The sequence below is a fragment of the Apteryx rowi genome, unplaced genomic scaffold (assembly GCF_003343035.1).
Source record: "Apteryx rowi isolate R43461 unplaced genomic scaffold, aptRow1 scaffold_144, whole genome shotgun sequence".
NCBI classification, from domain to species: Eukaryota; Metazoa; Chordata; class Aves; order Apterygiformes; family Apterygidae; genus Apteryx; species Apteryx rowi.
In genome coordinates this window covers 915675-940247 of record NW_020447686.1, presented here as the reverse complement: position 1 = coordinate 940247, position 24573 = coordinate 915675, and the positions used below count along the sequence as shown (strand labels likewise).

Sequence of the window (24573 nt, the reverse complement as noted above, 5' to 3'; positions counted from 1 at the left end):
GAGGGAGTTAGTCAGCCTGGCAGTAAGTACAGTTCTTAGATATGGGTTTATCCAGCATGCATCTGGCAACCTGTCCTCTGTCTCATCTTCCTCTGAGCCCTGTGTGTCTGGAGGTATATTGAAACATAAGTAGGTATATTGAAACAGAAGTAGAGAGCTGCTCTTTCCCTTTCTATGCCTGTGGCACAAAGCACAAGGGTGTTGCAGAACTCCTGGGTGCTTCTTGGTAGTCAAAAACTCTCTAAGCTTGCACATGTGAGGCCAAGTGAGCCCGTGGTGAAACACGTAGACAGACAGTGCGTTTCCAAGAAGCCTAGTTATTCTGAGGCACACAACCTCTCAGTTTAAGATGCTTCTTTCTATGCTTCACATGGAAAGAAGGCTTTAAAAACTTTAAAAAGCAAAATGTTTTCAGCTGACTTTGCAACTGTAAATGGCACAGACAACATGGGGCCGTTCTCTAGTCACTTGAGAGATCTTGGTGGTATCCAGCATGGCGTGAGGAATTCAGATACAGAACAACAACAGCCCCCATCAGTGAAGAGATGGAACGATGCTAAGAGGGAGCTGATGAATGATGAGACCTGGCTAATGCTGTGTGAGTCTAGCACATCCATATTTCTTCAGAAGAGACCTTAGGAGGCAGATCTGGTGGCTTTTAGAAGCAATTAGATCATGCAGAGGAGGTTTTTCTTTTGAATGCCATAAAAGGTTCAGAAATCACAAATAAGACTTTATGTCTTCCAGTCTGTGCTTTTAAGGGACAAAATGTTACAGCCTGTTGGGAGCCTCAGTCTCTGTGAGGTCCCCAAACACAAGCACTGAAGTGATGGTGAGATATCTGGGGAATTCTGCTGGAGTCACTGGAAAAAGAAACTCATAACAAATATTTAGGCTGCTGAGTTTTTGTATTTTTCTTTTGTTTCTCCTTTTCAATGAGCATCTTTTAGAGCTGAGTAAGCCTTTTGCTTTCCAGCTTTTCCTTGCATTCTAAGGTTATGGATTAACAGAGCAGCAAACCTCACTTTAAGGCTCCTACTGTAGTAGCTTTATGATACAAAGTGCTAATCTGCTATGAAGTTACTCTGCAATCCAAATTTCTTCAAACTTGTTCAAAAATATTTTGATGGGGTAACTTTGTCCCAACTGGGCACCTCATTCTGACTTTGTCAGATCAGCTATTGCCTGCTCTCCCACGGTCAGTGTAAAGCCACTATGAATTCTGTATCATCCGCTCCGATTAATTTGACAGAAATGTAGTCATGTTCCTGCCCCGGATCTGGATCCAATTTGCAACCCAGCACATGGGTTTACCTAATGTGATACCAATGCTGTACATGGGGTTTGTTTTTAAAGCTCTGGCACATTTGAATATGCAAATTAGGAAGGGCAGTGGATTAGCTGGCAGGTCTTTTCAGGGTGTTATTTTTGAGGTGTAGGTGTTTTTACGTTATGCCACAGATGCCGAGATAAATTGGAAGCAATAAACTGTATCCTGTAGAGATTACAGTTTAATTAAATGGTGAGCGGCAAAAATAAACAGTCCCTCGGTGTACAGAAAAACAAGCTGGTGGCAGTGTGGTAAGGAATAACAGTTTTTCAGCAATGTGGTTAAAGGTCACTTAGTTTGAAGTATGTCCAAACTGTCACACTTGTATCTACATCTTTGGCCCTGGGTAGTTTTAAGCCAGTGGGTTTTGGTTCTTTCCACCATGCCAGCACAGAGCTCTGCAAAGCCTGTAAAAGCAGCCTGGGAAGCTGTGTAGCTCCTCGAGAGTCTGGCTGACACCGAGCTTGGTAGCACTGCTGCAGTCAGATGCTGGCAGAATTCAGGCCAGCTCATTTAAACCTGAATTTTCTGTGTCAGCTCTTTTAATTTGCTAGGCAAGGCAGAAGGAAGGTGGAACGCTTATCCCAAGACGTGAACATGCTCTGCCTTCCTCCAAGGGCTGCGTGTCCTATGAAAAAAGGACCTTTGAACGAAAGGGTTGTGGACTTCGTCAAGCTGCTGAAACCCCCTAGTTACTCTGGTGTGTTATGGGAACTTGTCCGAGAGCAGAAACCCCCCACGGAATAATCTGTTTTCCCCTAGCGGGTAAGATGCTGAGTTTTATTAACTTAAAGCGCAGTTCAGCCTCCTTGCTCTGTGTAGGCATCAGGTTGTATGTCTAGGGTTTGTTTCAGACCTTCATGTTGTGTGTTGGAAGCTCTTGCAGGAAGCCGTTTCTGGCTTTCTCGGGACTTCAATCACATTGAAGCTGCTGCTCTGCAAAATTGCTGGGAAGAGAGCAAGGCCAAGGAATATCACTCATAACAATTGTTAGACATGTCTGTGCTTTTAGTTTAATAAAACTCTATAGATGTTCTGCATTTGGCTCAAAGAAGCTCGGATTGTGCGCAGTATTAAAAGCATTTCTGGCCTGCTTGCATGTTTCTGAACTGTTTGAACCTGCCTTCAGAGGCAGGGTGTTTGCTATTGAATATCCGAAGGGCTGGTGACCTTTTGACCCAATTTTAGATTCTCACAGGTCTGATTTGTTTCTTTATACAATACACCCATTTTTCTCTTTGCTATTGCATTTCCTCAGAGCAGCAGCTCTCTGTGTCTAGCAGAGATTGAGAAATGTTTCTAACAAGACATGAATTGGTGCTGACACCAGTAGCCAACTGCAGAATGTAGGAATTTGCTGCATTTTTCACAGCCACAGTTTATTTCTGGACAGAAAACAGATTCCCGGTGCTTTTACTGTGCAGCATCAGAAGGTTGGTCTCAGCCCACTGTTCATGTCACCGACCATGTTCCTGGGAGCAAGCGGTAAATATCGCACTTGAGGCCCTGTGGTTCAGGGAGAGGAAGGAACGACCTTTGGTGGTTAGAGACAGACAGACATGGGGCTCTGCCCTCTTGCCTAGCAGGGGAGGAGGAGGGAGAAAGAGCAAGAGATGGAAGAGGGAACAGCATACAGCTGGCTGTCCTGTTAGCAAGCGCCAGGAGAAGTCCGTCAGGCACCCATGGATACCAGAACTCATCCAGGTTGCTCCTCAGCAAGGCTTTGGGTGCTGTGGAGCCAGGAGTTCCCAGCCTTTTTGCTATTCAGTGTGCTAATCAACGTTGACTAGCAGAATATCCCAGTGACTTAAAACTGGCTTCTATTTCCCAAAGCCTGAGAGATTTTATGGTAAGGAGGAAGAAGTGTTGGCAGTACAGCCAGAGCATGACATGCTCCGTTAGCATCTGGCCAGTTGAATTTGAGAAGCTAGTTAGGTTTTGATCCTTCATTTAGGTAAGCTGTTTAACAGGCTATTCATTCGGACCGTAAGCACTACATCCCAGCCAAAAAATTGAGCTCATCTTCCCACGCCTCCTTAGTTGTTTGTATTACAGGTTTCCAAACTGGCTTCTGTAAATTCTGACAGGAGAAGGCAAATGGAGAGCCATAAATTTACCCCCTTGCTAGATCGCTAAGTGCTGCAGAGAGCAATGGAAGGAAAAGCCAGAATAGCCATTTCTGCCCTAGGAAGCCCTATTAGGAGGTGTGAATCTGTGTTCTGGGCCTTATCCGTGTGCTAGAAAGAAAAAACATTACATACTCTTAAGAAATGCGGGCAGATTTATCTTCTCACAGGGAAGCCAGTAATCTGACTCCTTGTTTGAAGGCACTTCTGAGGAAAGCGGCTACTCAGTGCTACCAGATGTGGCTGAGAAATGTGTTGCTGATAATTTGCAAAAAAGCTCTTAGATCTTAACATATGAAAGGAGGAGGCTTAACCAGGATTTGAAGAAGCCAGTTTGGAAACSTGTAATAAAAACCAGAGAGGTGTAGGAAAATGAGCTAAATGTGGATTTACTAACCATTTTTTGTTTGGGAAATAGTACTTGTGATCAGACAGAAAAGCCTAATAAGCAGTCTATATAAATACAGTAGCAAAACCTCCTGCCTTCTCAAATGCAAGAGTATTAACTATTCAGCTGGTTCATGTTTGTTTGGGGGCTCAGGTTGGTTTTTTTTTTAGGAATGAAGACAAAGGTGTTTTTGTCTTATTTACAGAAATGAGATACATATTTTGCAGCTAGCTCACTTTTGAAAGGAGAATTTGCATTACTGAAGTCACTCTTGGCTACTTCTGGAGAGTAGAGATGTGCTACACCCAAGTGAGTCTGAAACGATGGGAAAGAAATAGCTAGTCCAGGATCCATTGGTCAGACCCAGAGTCCCATTACATTCATCTCTCCAGTGAGATGTGCCCAGGATTCCCTGTGAGGAGGTGCCACTACAAAATAAATAAAAGTCGCATTGTGTTTTCAGTATGTTTCCATGACACGGCGTTACTTGCTCAGATCTCTTACTGTTTAAAAGCATTACCACCGCAGGTTTGACGTGGATTGAGTTTCTTGTGCAGGAGGCAGCCAGCCCAAGTACAAGTCTTGAAATGTGTGTGCCCTCCCCTAAGGTTAGGCTAAACTCTGGGTAACTCTGATGGCTTTAGCAATACTATTGTTTATGCTCTGAAAGGCATCTTGTGTACCATTTATTGCATGAGAGGACAACGACAGTGTTGGCTGAAATTGGCAGGGTGCTGGGTGGCGCTTTGTAATAGCAGTATATCAGAGAGAAAGAGGATGTTTTGCTTTTATCGAMTCTCCTTTTCCAGTTGCAAAATAATCATTTTTTAAAAAGGCAGCCTTAATTGGGAATTTTAAGGTATTASAACTTCAGTTCGTAGCACTTTAAAAAAGTCAAAAGTATCTAAGTGCTTAAAGACAAGCTGTAGTATCCAGGAGGGAGATACTGTTCCTTAGCATGTAAGAGAAGGTCACACAGTGCAAATATCATTCTTCCCAGGGCTGCATCTGAGATTTTTACATTGAGCTGGAAAAAAATCTGTACTGAGATGTTTTTTCTTCCTTTTCTCCCTCCCCACCAGCCCCGTCAGTTTTTTGTTCCTTCCACTAGTGTTTTTGGATGACTGATACCCTGGGATTTCCTTTCATTCATTCTCCATGATGTACACTGAGGAGCTTGCACAGTCCAAAAATCCAACCTAGCTGCTTGCATAGTCTCCACAAGTCAAGCTGGTGGCCGTTTTTAGCATTATATGAGGTAGTGTCAACGCTGAGTTCCTTATCAGGTATAAAAGTCAGTCTCCTCCTCTTTGCTTGCAGCTGCACACTTGCATCATGGTTAAAAAGGAGAGGACTATTTGGAGAAAATGGGAAATGAACGTGTTTACAGAATAATAGCTCTGCTATCCAGCACCATTTTCAGTGGCATTAGACTTCCCCATGCTATGTTGATTGAGTGAGGGCGCATTATGAGTATGGGAAAACCAGCTCCTACGTCTTCTGTGGAGCTGGGGGTCATAAATCAGTTCCTTGTGAAAATTTGTAAGAAGCTAGTCCCCGAGTTTACAGCTCTGACCCTTGTCATTGGCAGATAGATACCATGTTTGAACGGTGATCCATGAAAACCAGGAGCAAGAAGAACAATTTAGCCATCGATGCACAACAAAGGGGCAGCTCCTTCCCCCTCAGGAGGCTGAGTGCTTTTATTCAGAGCATAAACCATGGAGAGAGCTCTCCCTCACATGCTGCTGTGTTTCGGGCTGCTGGAGCCCTAAGACACCATGTGATGGGCTGGGGGTTGCTTTTGTATCTTCTGTGGTGTGGGGTGCCCTTTCCGTGGGGTTTCTTTTCTTTTTGTTTGCTTGGGATTTGCATGGTGAGGAGCTGGGGAAGGGGGTAGTGCAGTGTGGAGGTTGCTGGGGAGTCCAGGGAGACAGCAGGGCTGCAGCAGAGGACAGGTTGTAGGAGGTAGGTGTGAAACCATCCTGTTCTTCCCCTGCCATCCCCATGCCTGGCTTCAGCTTCCCCTGCCCCTCTGGTCTTCACCACAGCCTACGTGCCTATGCACCATCCACAGTGGAAAAATCACTTCTGTTCTGAGGGGCAGCATTTCCATGGAAATAAAGGACCAAAGCAGGAAGAAGGGTTGGAATAAGGGACAATACTGGGCCCTCCTATTTCCGGGTTTTGTCAAGCTCTTAGTTCTTGGAGCAGGACTCACCTGTTTACGGCATAGGTTGTCCCCATTGGCTCGGTCTGATGGCTCTGCTGTGATTCAGCTCTTCGCTCTCCAGGCAGTGGCTGGAGAGACGCTGTTGCTTTCGGGAAACTCAGGTCTCTCCCTCTCTGTCTCTTCTGGCAAGATGCAGGACAAGACTTGAAAGCCCTCAAACAGCTGAAACAAGCCTTGGGCCAACTCGTGGCTGAAGCTCCCAAGGAAGAATATTTGTGGTGCCTTGCATGAGGCTGAGGTGGTGTGGTGCTGTGCGAGCCATCCATGCCGCTGTGCTGAAGAGGGGGCAGGCAGTCAACTTTTAGGAAATAAGGACCTGACTGTTCAGTGAACAACTGCATAAGTATTAGCTGAAGTTCACGAAGTTGGTGGGAGCACTTGCTATGACTTCGGTAGTCCTGGGGTCAGACTGAAAGTAGTTAGCTAGTGGATACGAGCTTGGCTTGGCAAAGAGTATTCCAGCCAAACTATATGTAACCTTGAGATCAAAAAAAAACAATTTTCTAATTTAAAAATAGCAGTCAGTAATGATGTCCTTAATGTTTATCCTGGCAGTAAACCAGAAAGGTGCTGAACGGCTGAAGTCCTTTAGATTAAATCACATGCAGACACATCAAAAGGGATTCTGACAATGCTAGAGAGTTGGAGAGTAACACACAAAGCAAGAATTCCCCTAGAGCTAGTTGCCGAATACCATGTTGTCACTGGCAGCGGTGCAATTCATCTGGCTTTGACATTTCTGGGATTGTGTGCAACTGCGCAGCGTGAACCATTCTGGGGGGATGCTGCGTGTTGGCCACACAGATGGAGGGCGACTTTCACTTGCTTGCTGCCACCGTGGCGCTCCTGCCCTGGACTTCATGTGGTTGCGGTTTTTAGTCGGGGCACTTTGATATGCACCCCTTTGAGTAAAGCTTTAGTGGCTGGAAAGTTGTATCTACAGCCTCGGAGAAAGTCCCAGTGGGGAGAGCTGCTGGAGGGAAAGGGGATGGGGAAGGGACAGGGAGGGAACAACACAGGGAGGAGGGGTGACAACTGGCAGAAACCTCCTGGAGAGAGAAGTTGGACTTCTACCCTCAGAGGATTTGGGAACTCTAGACTTGTAATGTCAATACGTGCCTCTTTTGTTCCTTGCAAAATAGACCATTTCTTAGGCATGTTTTGACTATGTGCAGCAAATGGCAATGTTTATTTTATGTAGTGCTTTTGCAAAACTGGTACAGCTAATTAAAGTTACCATTGACACAACCCAACCTCCTACCCTGGTGTAACCTTTCATTTCAGAAAAACATAAACAGCCTTGTTGAGAACAGTATTTTTCATGCTTAAATAGGCATATAAGTGCCTGGGAGACTTAACACAATAGGACCTAATTAAAGACAGCCTACGAAACTGGAAATTTGTTCAAGCAAACATGGAGTGATCCCCTGTTTATCAGCTGAGTCYCTTTGTATCTTGAAGGGGGATGTGACTGTGCAGGGCTCCTAACCTGGGCCTGCCCCATTTCCCAGGTAGAAAAGCAGGTAGAGAGGTTATCCAGCATGAGCATAGCCACATTTATCTTTGAAAAACAAAAATATGTCTGAATATGCATCTATTCAGGTAAAAATGTCTAGATTAAAAAAAAAAAAAAATCATATGTCTTACTGGGGTAAAGTATATTCCTAACAACAGCTGCATCTTCTGTGATTTGGTGAGTGCGAAACCTCTCTGGCTTAAATTGCTGTTACTAAGGAATGCAGAGATTTACCATCTGGTCGTCCATTAATTCCTTCACAGCACATCAGATTTTCTTAAAAGAGTGAACTACTACAAACGGGTGACAAACAATATACACGTTAGCGATATCACAAAACTGAGGTCCTGTTGTTCTTGGGTTCGTTCAGAACTGGATTGTATTTCCATCCTCTTCCAAGTTAGTGCATTTCTTCAGCTGAATTGCAGTTGTTCACACTGGGACTGGACCTGTCTCTCAGTACTCAGCTGTGGGAATTGATCTGAATTTTAAAAATTGAGGACAGCACATAAAAAGCCACACTGCAGGAAATTTGGATGTGATATTAGAGACTGGAAAGGGGAGAGGGGAGGAGCAGTGATACTCCCATCATTCTCCCTAGTGATTTTCTTTTCAAAATCCAACTTTATTAGAATAGATCTGTAACAATTAGGATCTCATATTCATAATTTTTTCATCCTATATTCTCTAAAAGAGGTATTTGGATTCATTCGGCATGTGGTATCTTTTTCATCAGAATATCATTTTCATCAGAAGCGAGGTTTCTCCCAAATGGAGCACCCACCCAAGTGCAGCTGGCTGGATGGGAGAGAGCATTTTGTATTTCTAATACCAAAAGTGACACACTGAAAGAAGGTTCCCTGCCAATTATAACACTTACAAGTCAAACACAGATGCTGCATAGATATTTTTCTACTACCCCTGGCAAGAGCAGAAAGTTTTTCAGAAGGGAACAGCTGTGTGTGCTGCTCCAGGGCGCAATACTTGTTTCTTAACTGAATTGTCCATGTATTGTGATGGCATTTTAACATCTTGCTTTTTCTCAAGCCATTTCCAGCCTTCTCTGGTGTCATTAAAAATGCTAGCAATTTTCTTTAAAAATCTAATCCTTCTCTTAAGTGCCTACCCTCTCCATTGTGAGGAGTACAAGCCAGGCTGGGTGAAGCGTGTACTACTGTACGTGGGAATTAAATATCCATCAGGAAGATTCCCCAAGTGCTCCTGCACTAAGGAGCACGGGAGCTTCAGATTTTGAAAGAAATAAGCTACTGAGTTCCTTTCTGTGCTTGCAAGCAATTACACAGTTATATTGCATGACTGAAGTGTCTGATATTTCTGTTGCTGACAGGGAAGGCCGCTCTAACGCTCACATTAAAGGAGATTACCAAAGAATCGGGGATGTTATGCTAAAGAACATTCGGAGTATGAAGGTAGGAATGATCCTATAACTATTAAGCTTTGGCATGGATTAGTATTAGTGTGCGTTTCATTTTCATATGATGTTGCCTTTTATGCTGGTTTTTGCCCATTGTAATCAAGGTTTATACTATAAAAGTTTCCTTTGATAAAGTTTCAAGGGTTTGGTGAGCACTGAGATTTGTGAATTGCTGATTTTAAATTGTCCAGCCCCTTTTCCTCAATCCCCTGCCTGAATATAGAAGCAGTATGCACACAAATTCAGGAGYGTTTCACTTCTAATTTGTTAATCTTTCAATTAGGGAAAGTTCCAGATTTGCATGTCTGAAGCGATTGTTCAAAAGCAGAGTGCGCATACAGGTGCATGCAAAGGTAACTGTTAAGATATCGCATGAGTAGTGACCGTGACCTGGTAGCGATTCGATCTAGAAAACTTTTATTTGTGCGCTACAGCACAAAGTTGGATGAAAGATTTTTGAATAAATGATGATAGCTCATTTTGATCCCTTTAAAACTAAAAGYAAAAGTGGCTGTATGAGCTGTAAAGCTAGCTGTAATATTCTGCAGACTTTGCGTCTGTTGTTAGCCTGCCTGGAGTAGCGGTTTCGAAGTCACGTGTTACTGTTCATTGGAACAAGCAGTACGGAGCACAGGCACGAGAGCCTGTGGAAACCCTGCAAACTTTTGCAGTCCAGACCGATAACACACAGCTAACCTTATTAATATATCTATGCATCCAGTCCTATTATCTGCGTGACATCTTTTCTTTAGCGATCCATTTGGGAATTATCTAATAATCTTGGATGCCCACATGTGGTACATCAGTATTTAGGTGTCTGACAAAAGATGGCACTGCACCTTAGGCGTGTGCATCTCAAAGTGCTTTTGCAAATCTCAGATATCTTTCCTTGGTGATTTGCCACTTCTGCATCCTGCACTTAAGCAGCCTTGAATCTTTGSCTGGAGGGAAGGGCCGTTTAGACTTTACAGCTCTCCTGAGATAGCAGTTAGTACTAAGCTTATCTTTCAGAGAGACGGATAGAGATGCAGAGAGGTTAAGTGACATGCCAATGATTATACAGCAAATTGGAAAAACAGAATGTCAAAATCCTGATTTACAATCCCCAGCTATAACACACAGAGAGTTTGTCACCAACAAAGTGGCCTCACCCTTTCCGCAGTGCACTTAGCAGGAGCTGCTTTTTCCCTTCAAGACACATTTCAGATGCCTTGGAAGAAATGCAGGGGGAACTTTTCTACCTCCCTGCCTGTCCTCAAGAAAAACATGCCTTTTCACAAGGAGTTTTTGGAATCTCTGTAAACTTCTGGCARTTTGTGCTTCTGCTCTCGGCACCTTGCAGCATTAAATCATTTCTTCTTCAGTGTCTGTGGGCCYTTCTGTGGCGCTACTCTACCGAAAGGGTACAGTCCTCACTTTACTTAGACCTGTTTGCATGTTTTCTCCTTTGCCTTTCTCTTTCCCATTAGAGGATTTTGTGCCATTTGCTTTGAGAAGCACCACTGCTAATAACCACAGAGATGCAGAGGAGAGAAGCAAAACCCAGTTTGACTTAAGGAACTCCACAGGAAGTAGAAAAGTTAGTTAAAACTCGACATGTTTATCATGGGACCTTTTAAAAGACCTGACGCTCCTAGTTTAATTAACACAGGAAAGAAGTTAAGAGCAAGCAGTTAGTGGGCAACCTCGGCAGTAGCCCAGAGGGTCCCCTCTGACTTTGCTTCTTTGCCTGTTGTCCAAATTACAGGCTTGCAGAATGAATACATTGTGTATGGGGGAAGCAGCTTGGTTGTAGGGAAATTACATTTCTGGTAAGGAAAAAGTCACAAGTCACAGGAGAGAGGGAGCTAACTGGAAATGTGTCAAACAGCACATGAGCTTTAGATTAACTCAAACTGTTTTCTGAAGTCCATTCAATATAAACACTCAGTTCCTTTCTGTTGCTTATTAATATTCTCCCAGGCGGTGAGAGACTTTCCTTGGCTGCTCAGAGAGGTGTGTCCTGCAGGAGCAGTTCACCTTGCACAAAACACACATGAAGCCCCTCTGTTAATCGTGCCAAAAAATACTGCTGGGTTGTTTTAAATGGGACCCGCAGGTGCCTGTGATGCAGGGACCAAAATGAAGTTGCTGTTTCTTGCGGACCTCGCTCACTTGCGGACGTGTAACTCCCCGACTGCCGGGGGTATCTTCACAGAGACCGTGCTCAGCAGAAGATGTAACCCAAGGACAGGGAACGCTGGTGTAGCCATTTCTGCTGGACCACTCCTGTATTTTTGTGTTTGTTCAGTTTCCCAGGAGATGCCACTTCTCTTTAATAACAGGGAAACAGAAACTAGAAGTCCACTTGCCTGCATCTCGGCTCTCCAAAAGCACTGAAGGGAGCTTGGGCAACTAATCCTTCATCCTCCTAGAAAATCCCATTTTGTTTCCCAGCTCTGCATYTGTGTAGTCTAGTCTTCTCTCTGTGGTGCCCACTTGCATGAATTATGTTAATATGATCTCTTGGACCTTGGATTTCTTGCCTGATGCTAGACTGTTAGTTTTGTTTACTCACGTACCTTTGTTTTCCAGGCAATACAGAGGGGGAGTGAGTGTGTGCTTCAGACTGATAATTACATTTCTTCTTTTTAAGCACATATCAAAGCCATTGTGTTGCACAGCAATTTTGTTTGCAAAATCCCAACTGCTGTGACAGTATTGGAGTAGGTTTCGGATGAATGATTATTAATCCTGTCTCACAGTGTTTGCTAATAGCTCTACCGTGCGCTCTTCTTTCTTTGTGCCTATAAGCAACTGACGGTTCACCTGCGGAAGCACGACGAGATTTTAGTGGAGCTGGAGAATGGGATCAAGAACTTGCGCAAGCTGGAGACCTTTTGCAGGGACTTTGAGCTACAGAAAGTCTGCTACTTGCCCCTCAATACCTTCCTGCTCAGGCCTTTGCACAGGCTCATGCACTACAAGCAGATAATGGAGAGATTCTGCAAACACTACCCGCCAAACCATGTAGACTTCAGGGATTCGAGAGGTGAGAGAAAAGACATTAATTCCTGGGAAATGGCATCCAGATCTGTTATAGATATACGAGCTGCTATACAAGCAAAAATTTTTTCTTTAAGCTTACATTAAAAAGAGGATTAAGTTGCAAAATCAAGCACTCAGAAGCCCAGAAATGGTAGGATTAAGGCTGCACTTGAATACACATTATGCCATAGTCTGGACAAGTATTTGGAAGAGAAATCTATTGAGGGTTATTAAATACACAGAAACGACATCCAGTTCAGGAAGTCCCTCGAACTGAGAATAGTTGGGAAGTTGGGGGAGAGCACAGGGGACATATCATATGTGCTTTTCTTGTTCTTAGCTTTCCCTAGGTATCCTCTAGGAACTGCAGAATATCAGCCCAGGTGATCCCTTGATCTGTCCCAGTATGGCTGCTGTTATTATGTCTTTAAGAAGAGTATTATTTTTCCAGACATACAGCTTGTTCTATTACCATTTTCATGATTTATTTTAGGAACTCAAAGCTGCCAGCATGTTTTTCTCAAACACAAAGACATTTTCCTCTCGAGATATGAGCTCACTGCTTGCAGTTTCTTTCTGATGTCTTGGTTTCCTCTTTTCTTGCTCCTGCCCCCTGCCCCCATCGTAAGCAATACACATTTAACAGTAACTGTATTATCTGTGCAGTTACCGCTCAGCGCAGACCCACAGGGGAACTTGGGCAGGGGGCAATGCCCAGCATTGCGGCTCCCAGCTGCAAGGCGTTAGCTCCTGTGGTGGATGCCAGAGACCTGAGTTGGGTGGCTCCGTTCTCTGTACAGCCAGGAGGGTTCGGTGCCTTGCAGTGAGAGCCACAGCAAGCAAAGCACAAAATATGGGGGCAGCTTGACCTGTGGCAATAGGAAATGCTACAGCGGTCTGTGGCATTGAAGGGCTTGCATGGTAAAAATGTTTGCCTAAATGTAGATACTGCCCGAATCATCTCCTGGAATATGCAGCAAGTAGCTCCTTCGTTTCTTTTAACTGAGGCTATACGATGAGGAGGGTGCACCAACCACCACAGTTTGATCCCTGCTCCAGTTAAGAAACGGACACAAATACAGGATGTAGGGACAAGACTAAGAGAGCATGAGAAGGAAGGTGTGAGTCGGACACTGTCACTCTGGGATCACGTCTTTTACTGAGGTGTTTGGGGCTTTTTTTTAAAGGTCTGAGTGCAAAGGAAGCAAAAAAAATGGGAGATGAGGATGTGAATCCCACCGGGCCATGGGTAGTGCAGAACACAGGTCTCCATTTAATAGGAGGATGAACTGCACATTAAGCAGTAAGGAGGAACCACTGCTACCTGTTCCCTTGGCTTTTTTTTTTTTTTTTTTTTAATGCTAACGGCTGTAACTTCTATTCTAGTACCAAAATCAGTCAGTCAGTGTGTTTGGCCCATTCAGAGTTTGCCTCTTCCATCACATGCATGTATCAAGGGCCTTAGCTGAAGGGAGTCTGTAGACCCCAAAGAGGCCTAGGCTTCCCAGTCCTGGCCAAGTGGCAGTAGCAGAGCCCTGGGCACCTGGAGAGATTTGCTGGCAAAAACTTGGCCCCATGGCCACTGAGGCAATGGCGAGCTGAGGGCAGGGGGTTTGTGGCCTGCTTATGTGGACCAAGGGGTCCCAGATGCCTCCCTTGTGCTGGGATGAACACACGTGTGTTTGGTGGCACAGGGAGCTGGTCCGTGAGCTGGAGCTGAGGGCAAGACCCAACATTATTGGTGTTACAGCCTGAGAGCATACAAGAAATGACGCTGCCATTTCCCTGTGTTTTCAAATATGGAGCTGACACAGTGTGTTGCAGGGAGGGGAAAGATGCATTTTTTCAAGTGTGTAGAAGATCCCTCGATTAATCAGAGATCTAGGAAATTCAGTCCTTTAGAAGACCCCATTCATTGGTGCTGTGAATTGACTCTTGAGTACTCCTACAAAGTTTCTCTGGCTTAAATAAGAGCAAACTTCTGACTGAAGAAATAGACTGGCTTTTCATCACTGGGCTCCATCCTCAGTAAGATGATGGCCAGAGTTTGTGTGTTYTTTTGTCTGGCTGAATAACCTTACACTGTGGAGGGAGAACGTCAGGAGGGCAATGTTCTTGAGCCGTGTGCTGCAGACAAATGCCAGCTCTCTTTCTGAACATTCTTGCAAGTTTTTGATAAGCATTTTCCGGTTTTGTTTATCTAGCTGCTTTGGCTGAGATTTCTGAAATGGTGGCTCAGCTCCACGGCAATATGATAAAGATGGAGAACTTCCAGAAGCTGCATGAACTCAAGAAAGACCTAATAGGCATAGACAATCTGGTGATCCCAGGAAGGGTAAGTAACAGAACTGTAATTAAGGTCTGATATCATTTTAAAACATTAGGTATGGTTTCTCAGGAGCAGCTGTGAAATTGTCTTTCCTTGTATGAGCCTTTCTCTTTCACTGAAAACTATCAAATGAGAATGTAGTAATACCATAAAAAGCAGCTGCCTTTAGAGGGAGAAGACACAATCATCTTTATCTTTTTACTGATTTTATTTTTATTAGCTTTAGCTTTTGTACAGATTTGGATGGTTACAAGCAATTTCAACCATCTATTAGAAGAGAGGCAGTAAAAGTGTAACACTTCTCAGAGCTTTTGGAGCTTGAGCAGTTGCACATTTCCTCACTTCTTGCCGTCCTTAATTTTTAATTTTTATCCTGAATACTAGAGCATATTAGCTTAAGGGAAAGTAAGATATTTGTGCTGGAGGACCCTCAGCCCTTTCACAATGCCTAGCTTTGAAAGTCATGGCTTTGGGGACAAGCAGTCTCTTTAGTCTACATGTAACATTGTGCAATAATTTTTAAGACAATGTTGCCTTAAGTAAATACTTTTAATTGTGTTATAAAAAATACAGACAGCTTCTTTTGCTTGTTGTCGTCTTTCTTTTTAAACTGAGTATTATTTCAGAATAAGCCTCAGTGTAGTGTTTGTTGCCTTTTCTGCTTTCCTGTGTGCAAATTTGAGAGCTGTCTGTTGGAGTAAGTCCCTCCCCGCCTCCCTTCCCTTTTGTGCATAATGTGAAAAAGCAGCACTTGTGGCAACTGAAATGCTGTGGGAAATGCACTGCTTGACTGTTCTTGTGCCTTATGCATTTCTGGGAGACAGCTTGGAAAAGGAAAGGGGTTTTTTGAGTGTGGTGGTGCCTGAATCCACCCCGCAGCCCGGCCATCCAGCCCTGACACCCTCCTGCAGGAAGGCCGGACCATTGCTCAGCGGTAGTCGCAACCTGGTGTCTTCTAATTAATTTAAGCATTTTAACATTCAGAAAAGGGATTTCAAGTTGGTGTGCCATGGGGAAGGCRACGCAGAACGCTGGTGTGCCAAGTGCTTTGGGGATTTTCTTGTGAAAGGGTCAGGCTGTTGTATCTTTAACCAGCTGGAAGGGTCTCCTTGACCTCCTAGGCAGGGATGGTGTGCTGCCATAACATGAATAACAAATGTATCTGAACACCGAAGGCAGAACCTCGTCTGGTGTCCTTTGTTCTGTCACGCTTTTCTTGTTTATTCCTTTTTTACTCTTATTTCTCATTTTATTACAATTCCCTGCTCTGCTACGTTGCTTCTTTCCGGTCTCTGCATAGCTGCCGCTGCCTGCGCTTCCCTTCAGTGCTCTGCAGAGCTCTCACTTCCTTGGCAGGTCCCTCAGCCCATCTCGCAGCCTGCACATCTCTCTCTCAAATAAAATTAAACACCCTCGTGAATTGTTTCTGCTACCCCGTTCCACCTAGAGGCAGAACTGTCTTGCTTCTAGGAGGTTAAAGGAAAAGGCAGGCGGGCAGCGGAGGTTGTCTGCCTGCAGGGGCAGAAGGCTTTGACTACCACTCACTGGCAAGTGCCCGAGACATTGCTGCTTCCCAGCCCTGCAGCCGCTGTTTTAGCCCAGGGCTGGACTCCCTGCCCCGGCGCAGCAAGTGTTACTGTTGCCCATGGCTGGGTTTGCCCAAAGGTGGCCAAACTCCACGTTGCTACAAGTGCCCTGGAGGAGACTCAAGCTCAGGAGCAGCCCAACACAGCTCAGAAGAAAAGTCTCCTGTTAGGGCTGTGATTCAGCAGTCTTAAAGGCGGCTTTGGGTAACCGTCATCTTCACATTTCCCCAGTCTGAGGCCTCTGCTGCCRCTGAGCTGGATCCTGCTCATGGTCTCTTCTGCTCATGGATTGCACGGAGCTGTAACTGCTGCTCATACAGCACCTACCTTGAGGGTGCTCAGCCTGGCGGTGGCCATTGAGTGGTACATTATAAATGATAATTATGAGTAAGATTCCTTGGTGGCCGACAACAGCTTCCAGTGGCAGCTCCAGCAATATGAGCTTACCATGATACAGAGATAACCTTCTCAAGCTCCTATAAGGAACCTAAGGAGCCCTTTTATAGCACAGCTAGGGGGACTGGACAGGTCCCAGCAGCCCTACGGCACCTGGAGTGTTTCTCTGGCCAGATTAATCTTCAATGGGCAGCTTATTGCCAAGCTGCAGGTGATTCTGATGCTTCGTGTGCCTTTTCCATGCACGATTGTGAGTGGAATGACCTTTGAAAGACTGTAATAAACATATACAGACCTCTTGGCAGGAGCTGCAGGGAGTGAGCAAAAACTGAGGTTTTGATGGGTTTCAGATAAGGGGAAGGGTAAATTACTTTATAGTTCACAATGATCCCAGGAAATCCTAGCATTTTGAATGTTTCAGATACACTGCTCTTCCTATAATTCCCTCCCTAAACATTTTGAAACCGTTTGATCTGAATTAATGCACTGTATTATATGACATGGACTGTACTGGGAGAACTCACACTGCCAGACAATTTTCCCTCTTTTTCTGCTGCTGCTGTTGTCATTGGTTTGTTTAGCTGATTTTATAGCTAAGTTAAGAGCTAGGTATGCCATACACACAACAGAAGCTAACCAGCTGCTTACAAATAACATATGAGCAAAGTTGTCATTAGTACTTGCATCATTTGTAACATGAAAAATACTTGTTCAAAACTGATGGAAAAGGTAGGTGTCTGGAGGAATCAGTATGAGGTAATTTTGCTTAGCTGAATTTTCCTGAAATGAAAGACTATCAAATGGTTGATGCCATACAGTATTTGTAAGTGAAAGTTATGAATGGAAAGAAATTGTCCTATAAATAAGATCTTAACATAAGTATTTAATAAAGAAAATAAAAAAAGCTTTAGTGACTGATTATCAGGTCAGTGCTATGACCAAATAATCCTATTTGTTTTTGCATAATAGAAAGTGTAATCATTTTTGCAAAGGCTATGTATTTGTTTTGCTTTTGTTTCCTACAGGAGTTCATTAGACTGGGCAGTCTTAGTAAGTTGTCTGGAAAAGGTTTGCAGCAACGGATGTTCTTCCTGGTAAGCAAGAAGACAGTTTTTCTTTATATAATGAAATGTAAATATGCAAAAAAAGTTAATACCTACTTGACAGGCAAGCTATTAGGCTTGAATTGTGAATTGCAGTAAATATTTTTTATTAGTCTTATTTAAATTAACGTAACACATTATCTATGTTACTGGCTATTAGGAATAACTTTTGTTTCTGTCTCTTTGTGACTGCTTCTTACAAAAATCAGACTATTTTTATATGTGATACTATGAATACTATGATAAAATGATGCCCCCTAGCAACACTGTCTCAAATAAAAGTAGAGGCAGTACATAACAAGAAGTGGCACCAGGGTTAGCAATCATGGCCAGAGAAGAAGATAAACAGTAACCCATGGTGATATCAAAGATAATCTGTGTAAGGCTGTCAGGACCCATTCCATAGGCAAGTTTATCCCTGAGCCTCACAGTTTCGCCCCCTGGCTGCCTTGCTCCCAGTCACCTCCCAGCCCCGCGGCTGTCCAGCCCTTGGGGCAGGGGCCCTGGGACGCCCCACAGAGCACACGGATGTTATAGTCTGGGGTTACAGGACAGAAACTTAAAAAGCCAGGGCAGTCTTACAGGAAAATATTTTCTCGTCTTCCTGTATGCAAAAAGCTTGCGAGTGGGCTGGATTTTACGGGATGTTCAGCATCTTGCAAATGAGCCCAAGATATAAACACTATTTCTGCCTGGGTAGAATTCTGTTCCAGCTTTAAAAACACTGAAGAGGGAGCCTCATAAATATAGCGAAAATTTTCTTTATACCACAATTCTTGTCACCAGATGGTATCTCAGTATTATACCTGTACATTTAAAAAAATGAGATTACACTCTCAAGTCAGCAAGTAGCAGTCTTAGTTTTTGTCAGTTGTTCGCACTGTCAAAGAAGTCTTTTGTCTGTCTTAAGCAGTACAATCTTTTTGGAGATAAAATCTGGTCTCTGTTTTCTATGACTCCGGATACATGTGTAATCATTGACAAAATTAAATCCCCCTCTAGTGGCGGATCCACAAAACTTCATGAATTATTACTATTAAGTTGTAGAAGTCTGTGGCGAGAGTTCTGTTTCGCATCCGAGATTGATTTTCTTGTTGATGCAATTGTCTTGTTTGAGAAAAATATCCTTTGATCCAGCTGGCCCAGTTAAAATATGCCAGCTGTATTATGGCACGCAACAAAATGCAGGTGGTCGTTTGGCATGTTTTTGATGACTGCTGTTACATGCAGGACATTTTAAAAGGTCGAGATATCCTAGCCTCATCTCCTCAGTGATTCTGACCAAAGTCACCTACCTCAAAATAGGTCTCCCAACTTCCTTCTGAATATCTGGAATAATAGATAGCCATTTATTTTGTAAGGGCTAAGATGGACACATCTCTCTCGGGGCATACTTGCTTACCTTTCCACACAAATCAGAAGAAAACATGGACAAACCAGAGCATCTTCCATCGCTTTGAAGTGCCGCAGAGTGTGAAATGCACTACTTGCTTCCCTGCTGTGGCTCGTTAGTTTTTGGGGGCAGAGACCCTCAGATCACAAAGGGGATGTAAGAAGGCATCAGAAGATATTAAATAGAAAATTGGGGTAACATGCCTAGCACTAACTAGAGGCAGATTGTGAGGAATGACAATAATACTACGTATTGAAATACTGTGGAAGCTGATATTCTGGATTCGTGCTATATTCAAGGGTCCAGCTATCATCACTACTTGATTGAAACATTGGGACTGCTGTATAATATTTAGCCAGTACTGGATAGTCTTCCCATATTTAGTATTCTGATTTTTTTCTATTCATACATGCCAAAACAATTATAATAATATTTGTTCTTGCTTTTCAGTTTAATGATATTTTGCTGTATACCAGTAGAGGCCTGACAGCATCAAATCAGTTCAAAGTCCATGGGCATCTGCCACTCTATGGCATGACAGTAAGTGCAACAGTGTTGTGCGAACTTAAGGCGTTCATACTTAAATGGCCATTTAAGGCCGCATCTTAGTTACTTGATTAATTCCTGCTTGACCGCAAAGTACTAGAAAAGGGTTGCTCCTAATCAGATTCCTGCCCATCAGAGAAACTGGGGTCATGATCTGCGGTTTCAGCAGAGGCAAGGCACAAATACCTGATGGATTTGTGCTGGGTTTGGCATCTGTTCTGGGAAGCTTCCACACAAAGGTGATTATATAGCAAAAGTGGAAAAATGGCTTTTGGGGGTAGCTTCTTCCTTAGTCCTCATAATGCAAACTTCTCCTGAGATGGGATTTTTATTTTTAAACCATAAATTTAACCATGATTCTTGCAAGAACTTCAGAAATTTAAACATGAGTCTTACAAGTAATTCATCACCAATTGCTTATAGAAACATTGTGCGAGGCAGATAATCAGCAGCGACAATTTTATCTCTACAAAAAATGTTTCATAGTGTTTCCATCTATATAGCTTCAAGACATAATGGGAAAGTGGCAGCAGTATGTCAGTTTGATCCCTTGTTGCACCTCTGCTGGAAAATAGACCATTCAAGCCAATAGCACCTAGTTACTAATATCTTTTCTTGTTATATGATTTAGAAAATATTTTTGCTAGTTTCAAAACACTCCCATATCCCCCATTATTTTCATTGCAATCTTTCATGGTTTTGTATCTAATTGTACCACTTTCCTAAGACTGAGTTAGATAATGACTACCACAGTAGCTGAATTTCTCTGAACACCTGTGAGGCTTCAAGTTCTAGCTATTATTTCTAGGAATCTACTCAATTATTGTCATCTGTTTGGCATGGGCTTTTTCACAACAGTATATGTTATGCTGCACTCCTACTCTTTAATGTACCATTTTGTATTATGAAACACTCTTCTAATAAAACATGGCAATAGTTTCCTCCTTTGACACAAAGCAGACAAAGCAGTGCTTGTGGTTTAAGAGGTTATTGCAGAACCTACAATTTTTCCAACTTCCAGGCCACCATTTTTTCTCTTTACCTAGCTCTAAGTGTTGTGTTTGCAAGCATGTCTTTTACTTTCCTTTTCCCCGACGGTAAGAGCTTGTCGATCTTGTTCCCATCACTGTTTTGACCTGTGAAATACATGCTTCCCGCAATCCGACTCATCTGGACCTTTATCTCTCAGATAGAAGAAAGTGAAGAGGAATGGGGGGTTCCTCACTGTCTAACACTACGAGGTCAACACCAGTCCATCATCGTGGCTGCGAGGTAATTCAATGGAAATGCGTTWTGCAGTTAATATTGAATTGCAAACTATGTTTCTCTAAGGCTTCCACAGTGGGACAGACAGCAGAGYGCATAGCTGACATTTTCTTTTGATTAACTCCTAAAACCATTTCAAAGACACATTTTTCTGTGAAAGCCGCTTGCAAAAAAAAGAAAAAAAAGTGAATGAAACAGAACAGAGTGGCAACTGTGCAAGTCATAACCAAAGCTAAGTTATTTAAAAAAAACCCTAGCATCTCATATCCATATTTATTTAATTAAATTAGAAAGTAAGCTCAACTCTTGACTATTTCTTAGCATTTGCTTTCATTCCATAAAAGTGTGTAAAACCTGGGTTTTTGTTGTTAGTACCCATGCTGAAATGGACAAGTGGACTGAGGACATTCAGATGGCCATTGACCTGGCAGAGAAAAGCAGTGGCCCTGCACCCGAGTTACTGGCCAGTAGCCCACCTGACAATAGTAAGTGAATGCTGGAAAGCAGGTTTTACTCACTGACGTTGCTATGACTGGGTGATTGCTTCTAAGCAGTGTGGTGAAATATGCTGGCCACAAGTCAAACTAATACATTTGAAGCTGATGTGTATATATGTGTGTGTATATATATATATATATTTTTTTTCCATTTTAATGTTCTTGCTGATGTTAGCAGTGAATAGAGAAGTGACTTAAGCATAATGATTTCAGGAATTATTTTACAAGATCATTTTGGGCAGTGCCTGTCCTTAGAAGATATTAAAAGCACCAACACAGCATTGTAGTTGGTCTTTGATTCTAACACTTGCAGAAACATAAAAAAAATTAACCTACTGTAACATCTGCACAAAATTATTTCTAAAAGTGTGTTTTAAAACTAGTTCACAAAATTGTGAACAGAATTGATTTGTTTAATTTTTCCAATTATATATGTTGTTGCATAGAGGAAGAAAGATGCTTTTTCCCTGCATTTCATAGAGTCTCCTGATGAAACTCCTGTAGACCAGGAATCTGAGGACGATCTCAGTGCATCCCGCACCTCACTCGAACGTCAGTCACCACACCGTGGCAACACTACGGTGCACGTCTGCTGGCACAGAAATACCAGTGTTTCAATGATCGACTTTAGTATTGCTGTGGAGGTATCTGCTGCAGAACAATCTGAACTGCAGCTCTGGGTTCTCTCTTGAATGACAATTTCCTTTTTGCTCCTCCTTAATAAGTACTATATCCCCTTAGYTTCCTTTTGGGGAAGTTTAAGGCACACCGCTTCAGCTGACTCCTCAAATGATGGCATAAACCATCAGTYAAGGCACACATTTTTGCTCCCTCAGTGTATCTTTTTTTTAAATTGGCTTGAGCAGTAATTTTCATGGAAGTAATTGTCTGAAAAATCTTTAAAACTTTGAAAAATCTATAAAACTTCAGGCAGGTCAAACTGTCTTAACGCCCTCTTTTACAGAGGCATTAAGTCATTGCTAGAGCCGAAAGGATATTGTCTTTAGCTGCTGCAGCCTGAGCTGTGATTATGTGTATTACTAACTTCCTTTCTTTACCAGCCATCTTTTTCTGGAACCTTGTTTCATTGCTCAGTCTCATCTGCTTTTTCTTTATTTGCATTTTCCACATCAAAATAGAAATCCTTTTTTTTCCCCTGATCACAGCTAAGCCGATTTCATACACATTTATTAATTCTGTGCTTGACAGACATTGACTTTTCAAAGATTAAAATGAAAGACTCCTAGGTCAGTGTATGTTTTAAGATAAGGTGGCAAGTCTGCTTAGATGTGCTTCCTTCCCCCAAGAGAGACTATAGGGGAGCTCTGAATACTTTATCACAGTCCTCATAAAATGGAAATTTATGCTCAAGGAAAACTTAAAGTTCAGCTGACTTCCACTCATGAGCCAACCCTAACACATCAGGTCTCTCTTGCTTTAAATAAGATAAACTGACTCTGAACTTAGCACTGCAAGGACAGATGGTATTTTAGCCATTTAACCATTGTTTTTTACAAACAAAATTATTATGTACTAGAAAATGCTAACTCTAGTGCCTCAGTCTGATCCCAGGCAGCTGGATTTTCTGCTTGTTTATACCCTTATATCCTGCAAAGGAGGAATAGTTCAGCATGGAACAAGATCTCATATTTTTCCCTGAAACGTACAGCTTATTAGAAATAGATATGAAAGTAATTTAAACTGGTGACTAATGCTAATGAATAAAATGTGTAGTTAGGCAAATCTTTTTGTCTGAGATCAACGCTCATTGTTCGTTATTTTTGTTCCTCCCTGTGACTCAAATGATTGCAAACAGAGCAGCGAAGACCAGACAACCTGGAGGCATACATTAGTCTGTGAAAACGTCTTCAGCTCCACTGCTATTCCATATGTGGCAGGTTGCCTTCATGCTCACGTCATTCTGTGGGTGGCTTTCACTTCAGCATTACCGTTTATTTTCTTTGTGTCTCTCCCTCCTTTCTGTCTCTCCTGTGGTAGAAGATCCTCTCTCTGTCAGTGACTGTACTTCCCTACCTGCTGGACTGATCAGTGATCAGCGGCCTGTTTCCATTTCATATGTCTGCTGGTACCGAATGCAAAGCCTGTCCTTTTATGATATCCTCCAGAGTAACGAGGTAACAGAAAATTAAGGAGTACACCTCTAACTTAGGTCGAGCAATTGGCAGTCCAGATAGCGGAGAATGGGATTATTTAAAGCAAAGGCTTTAATGTCCATCCAAGACTGTTGAAAACAGGACATTTTCAAGAATATCTATGTGATTTGTAGTAGATAAATCAGGACCACTGGACTTTGAGTATTCAGCATTACAGATTAAGTGATTAGTTTCTGCATTCTCTAATGACGTAACAGCTATTCTGATATTCTGGTAGTCCTTATAGTCAAGAAGATATGGGAAGTTAATTTGTAATTCACTGAGAAGTTCTCTTCCCTTCATTTGCAAGGCACAACGATGCTAGACATTATGCTAATACATGAGGAGTCCTATCTTCAGCAAACCTTTAAATACTTTTTTGGTTACAGCTCCTTCCTCCATTTCATAAAATTTCCAAAATCCAGCTAAGACTAAGGTTAACAGTCCTTGCTTGTAAAATCTTTGAAAAGTTACCATGTTAACTCACTGGGTACTGAGAGCTCAATCTCTATCTGCAATTCAAAAATATATCATAATTTTTCTTTACATCACAAATTCATGTTAGATTTTCTGTTTCCATTGTTCTATTTAAGTATCATTTGAAAAGAGCAAAGAAAGCCTAGGATAATAAGACTCACTGGTGTTTGGTAATATGTTATTTAAAGCCACTTTAATTAAAAAAAAAGAAGTGTAGTAGTTTGAAGTTTGTGGAAGTACCCAGCTATGAACAGAAAATGTATTAGAACATTACTTAATAAGCCTACTTAGTAATAGAAAACTGCAGAAGAAATGCAAACCAAAAGGTTTTTCACATACAACAAGGTAAAAGCTGATGATTTTTCTTACAATACTTAAACTGCAGACAAGCCTTACTACAGAATGACAGGTATTTCTGATTCTAAGCTTGCTACAAAATTAGTGGAATGAATATTAAATAATTTAAACAGAAATGTAAACATTCCTTTATATGGGGCTTGGCTACTTTCCACCTTCTTATACACCTTCACAATTATGTTTCACTGTTTTATTTGGCTATTTTTGATTTATTTCAGAATCAGCTGTCTGGAAATCTCCTAAGAAAGTTCAAAAACAGCAATGGGTGGCAGAAGCTTTGGGTGGTATTCACCAACTTCTGTATGTTCTTCTATAAATCACATCAGGTAACATACTGCACAAGTTTGTGTGGCTGGATAGGTCTTGCTTATTTTCAAAGTGGCAGTAGAGAAGAAAACCTGACCCTGGATGCTAT

At 42.5% G+C, this 24573-nt stretch overlaps 1 protein-coding gene across 1 annotated transcript in view; it reads left to right on the top strand.

Moving 5' to 3' along the window:
• Nucleotides 1-24573, top strand: part of FARP1 (FERM, ARH/RhoGEF and pleckstrin domain protein 1) — a 178780-nt gene that overhangs the window by 150964 nt on the left and 3243 nt on the right. The window contains exons 16-24 of the mRNA XM_026058206.1: nt 8942-9023; nt 11822-12059; nt 14260-14390; nt 17392-17460; nt 19313-19402; nt 20598-20680; nt 21047-21159; nt 21652-21815; nt 24377-24484. Coding sequence (XP_025913991.1) covers nt 8942-9023; nt 11822-12059; nt 14260-14390; nt 17392-17460; nt 19313-19402; nt 20598-20680; nt 21047-21159; nt 21652-21815; nt 24377-24484 — 1078 coding nt within the window. The remainder of the gene's footprint in view (nt 1-8941; nt 9024-11821; nt 12060-14259; nt 14391-17391; nt 17461-19312; nt 19403-20597; nt 20681-21046; nt 21160-21651; nt 21816-24376; nt 24485-24573) is intronic.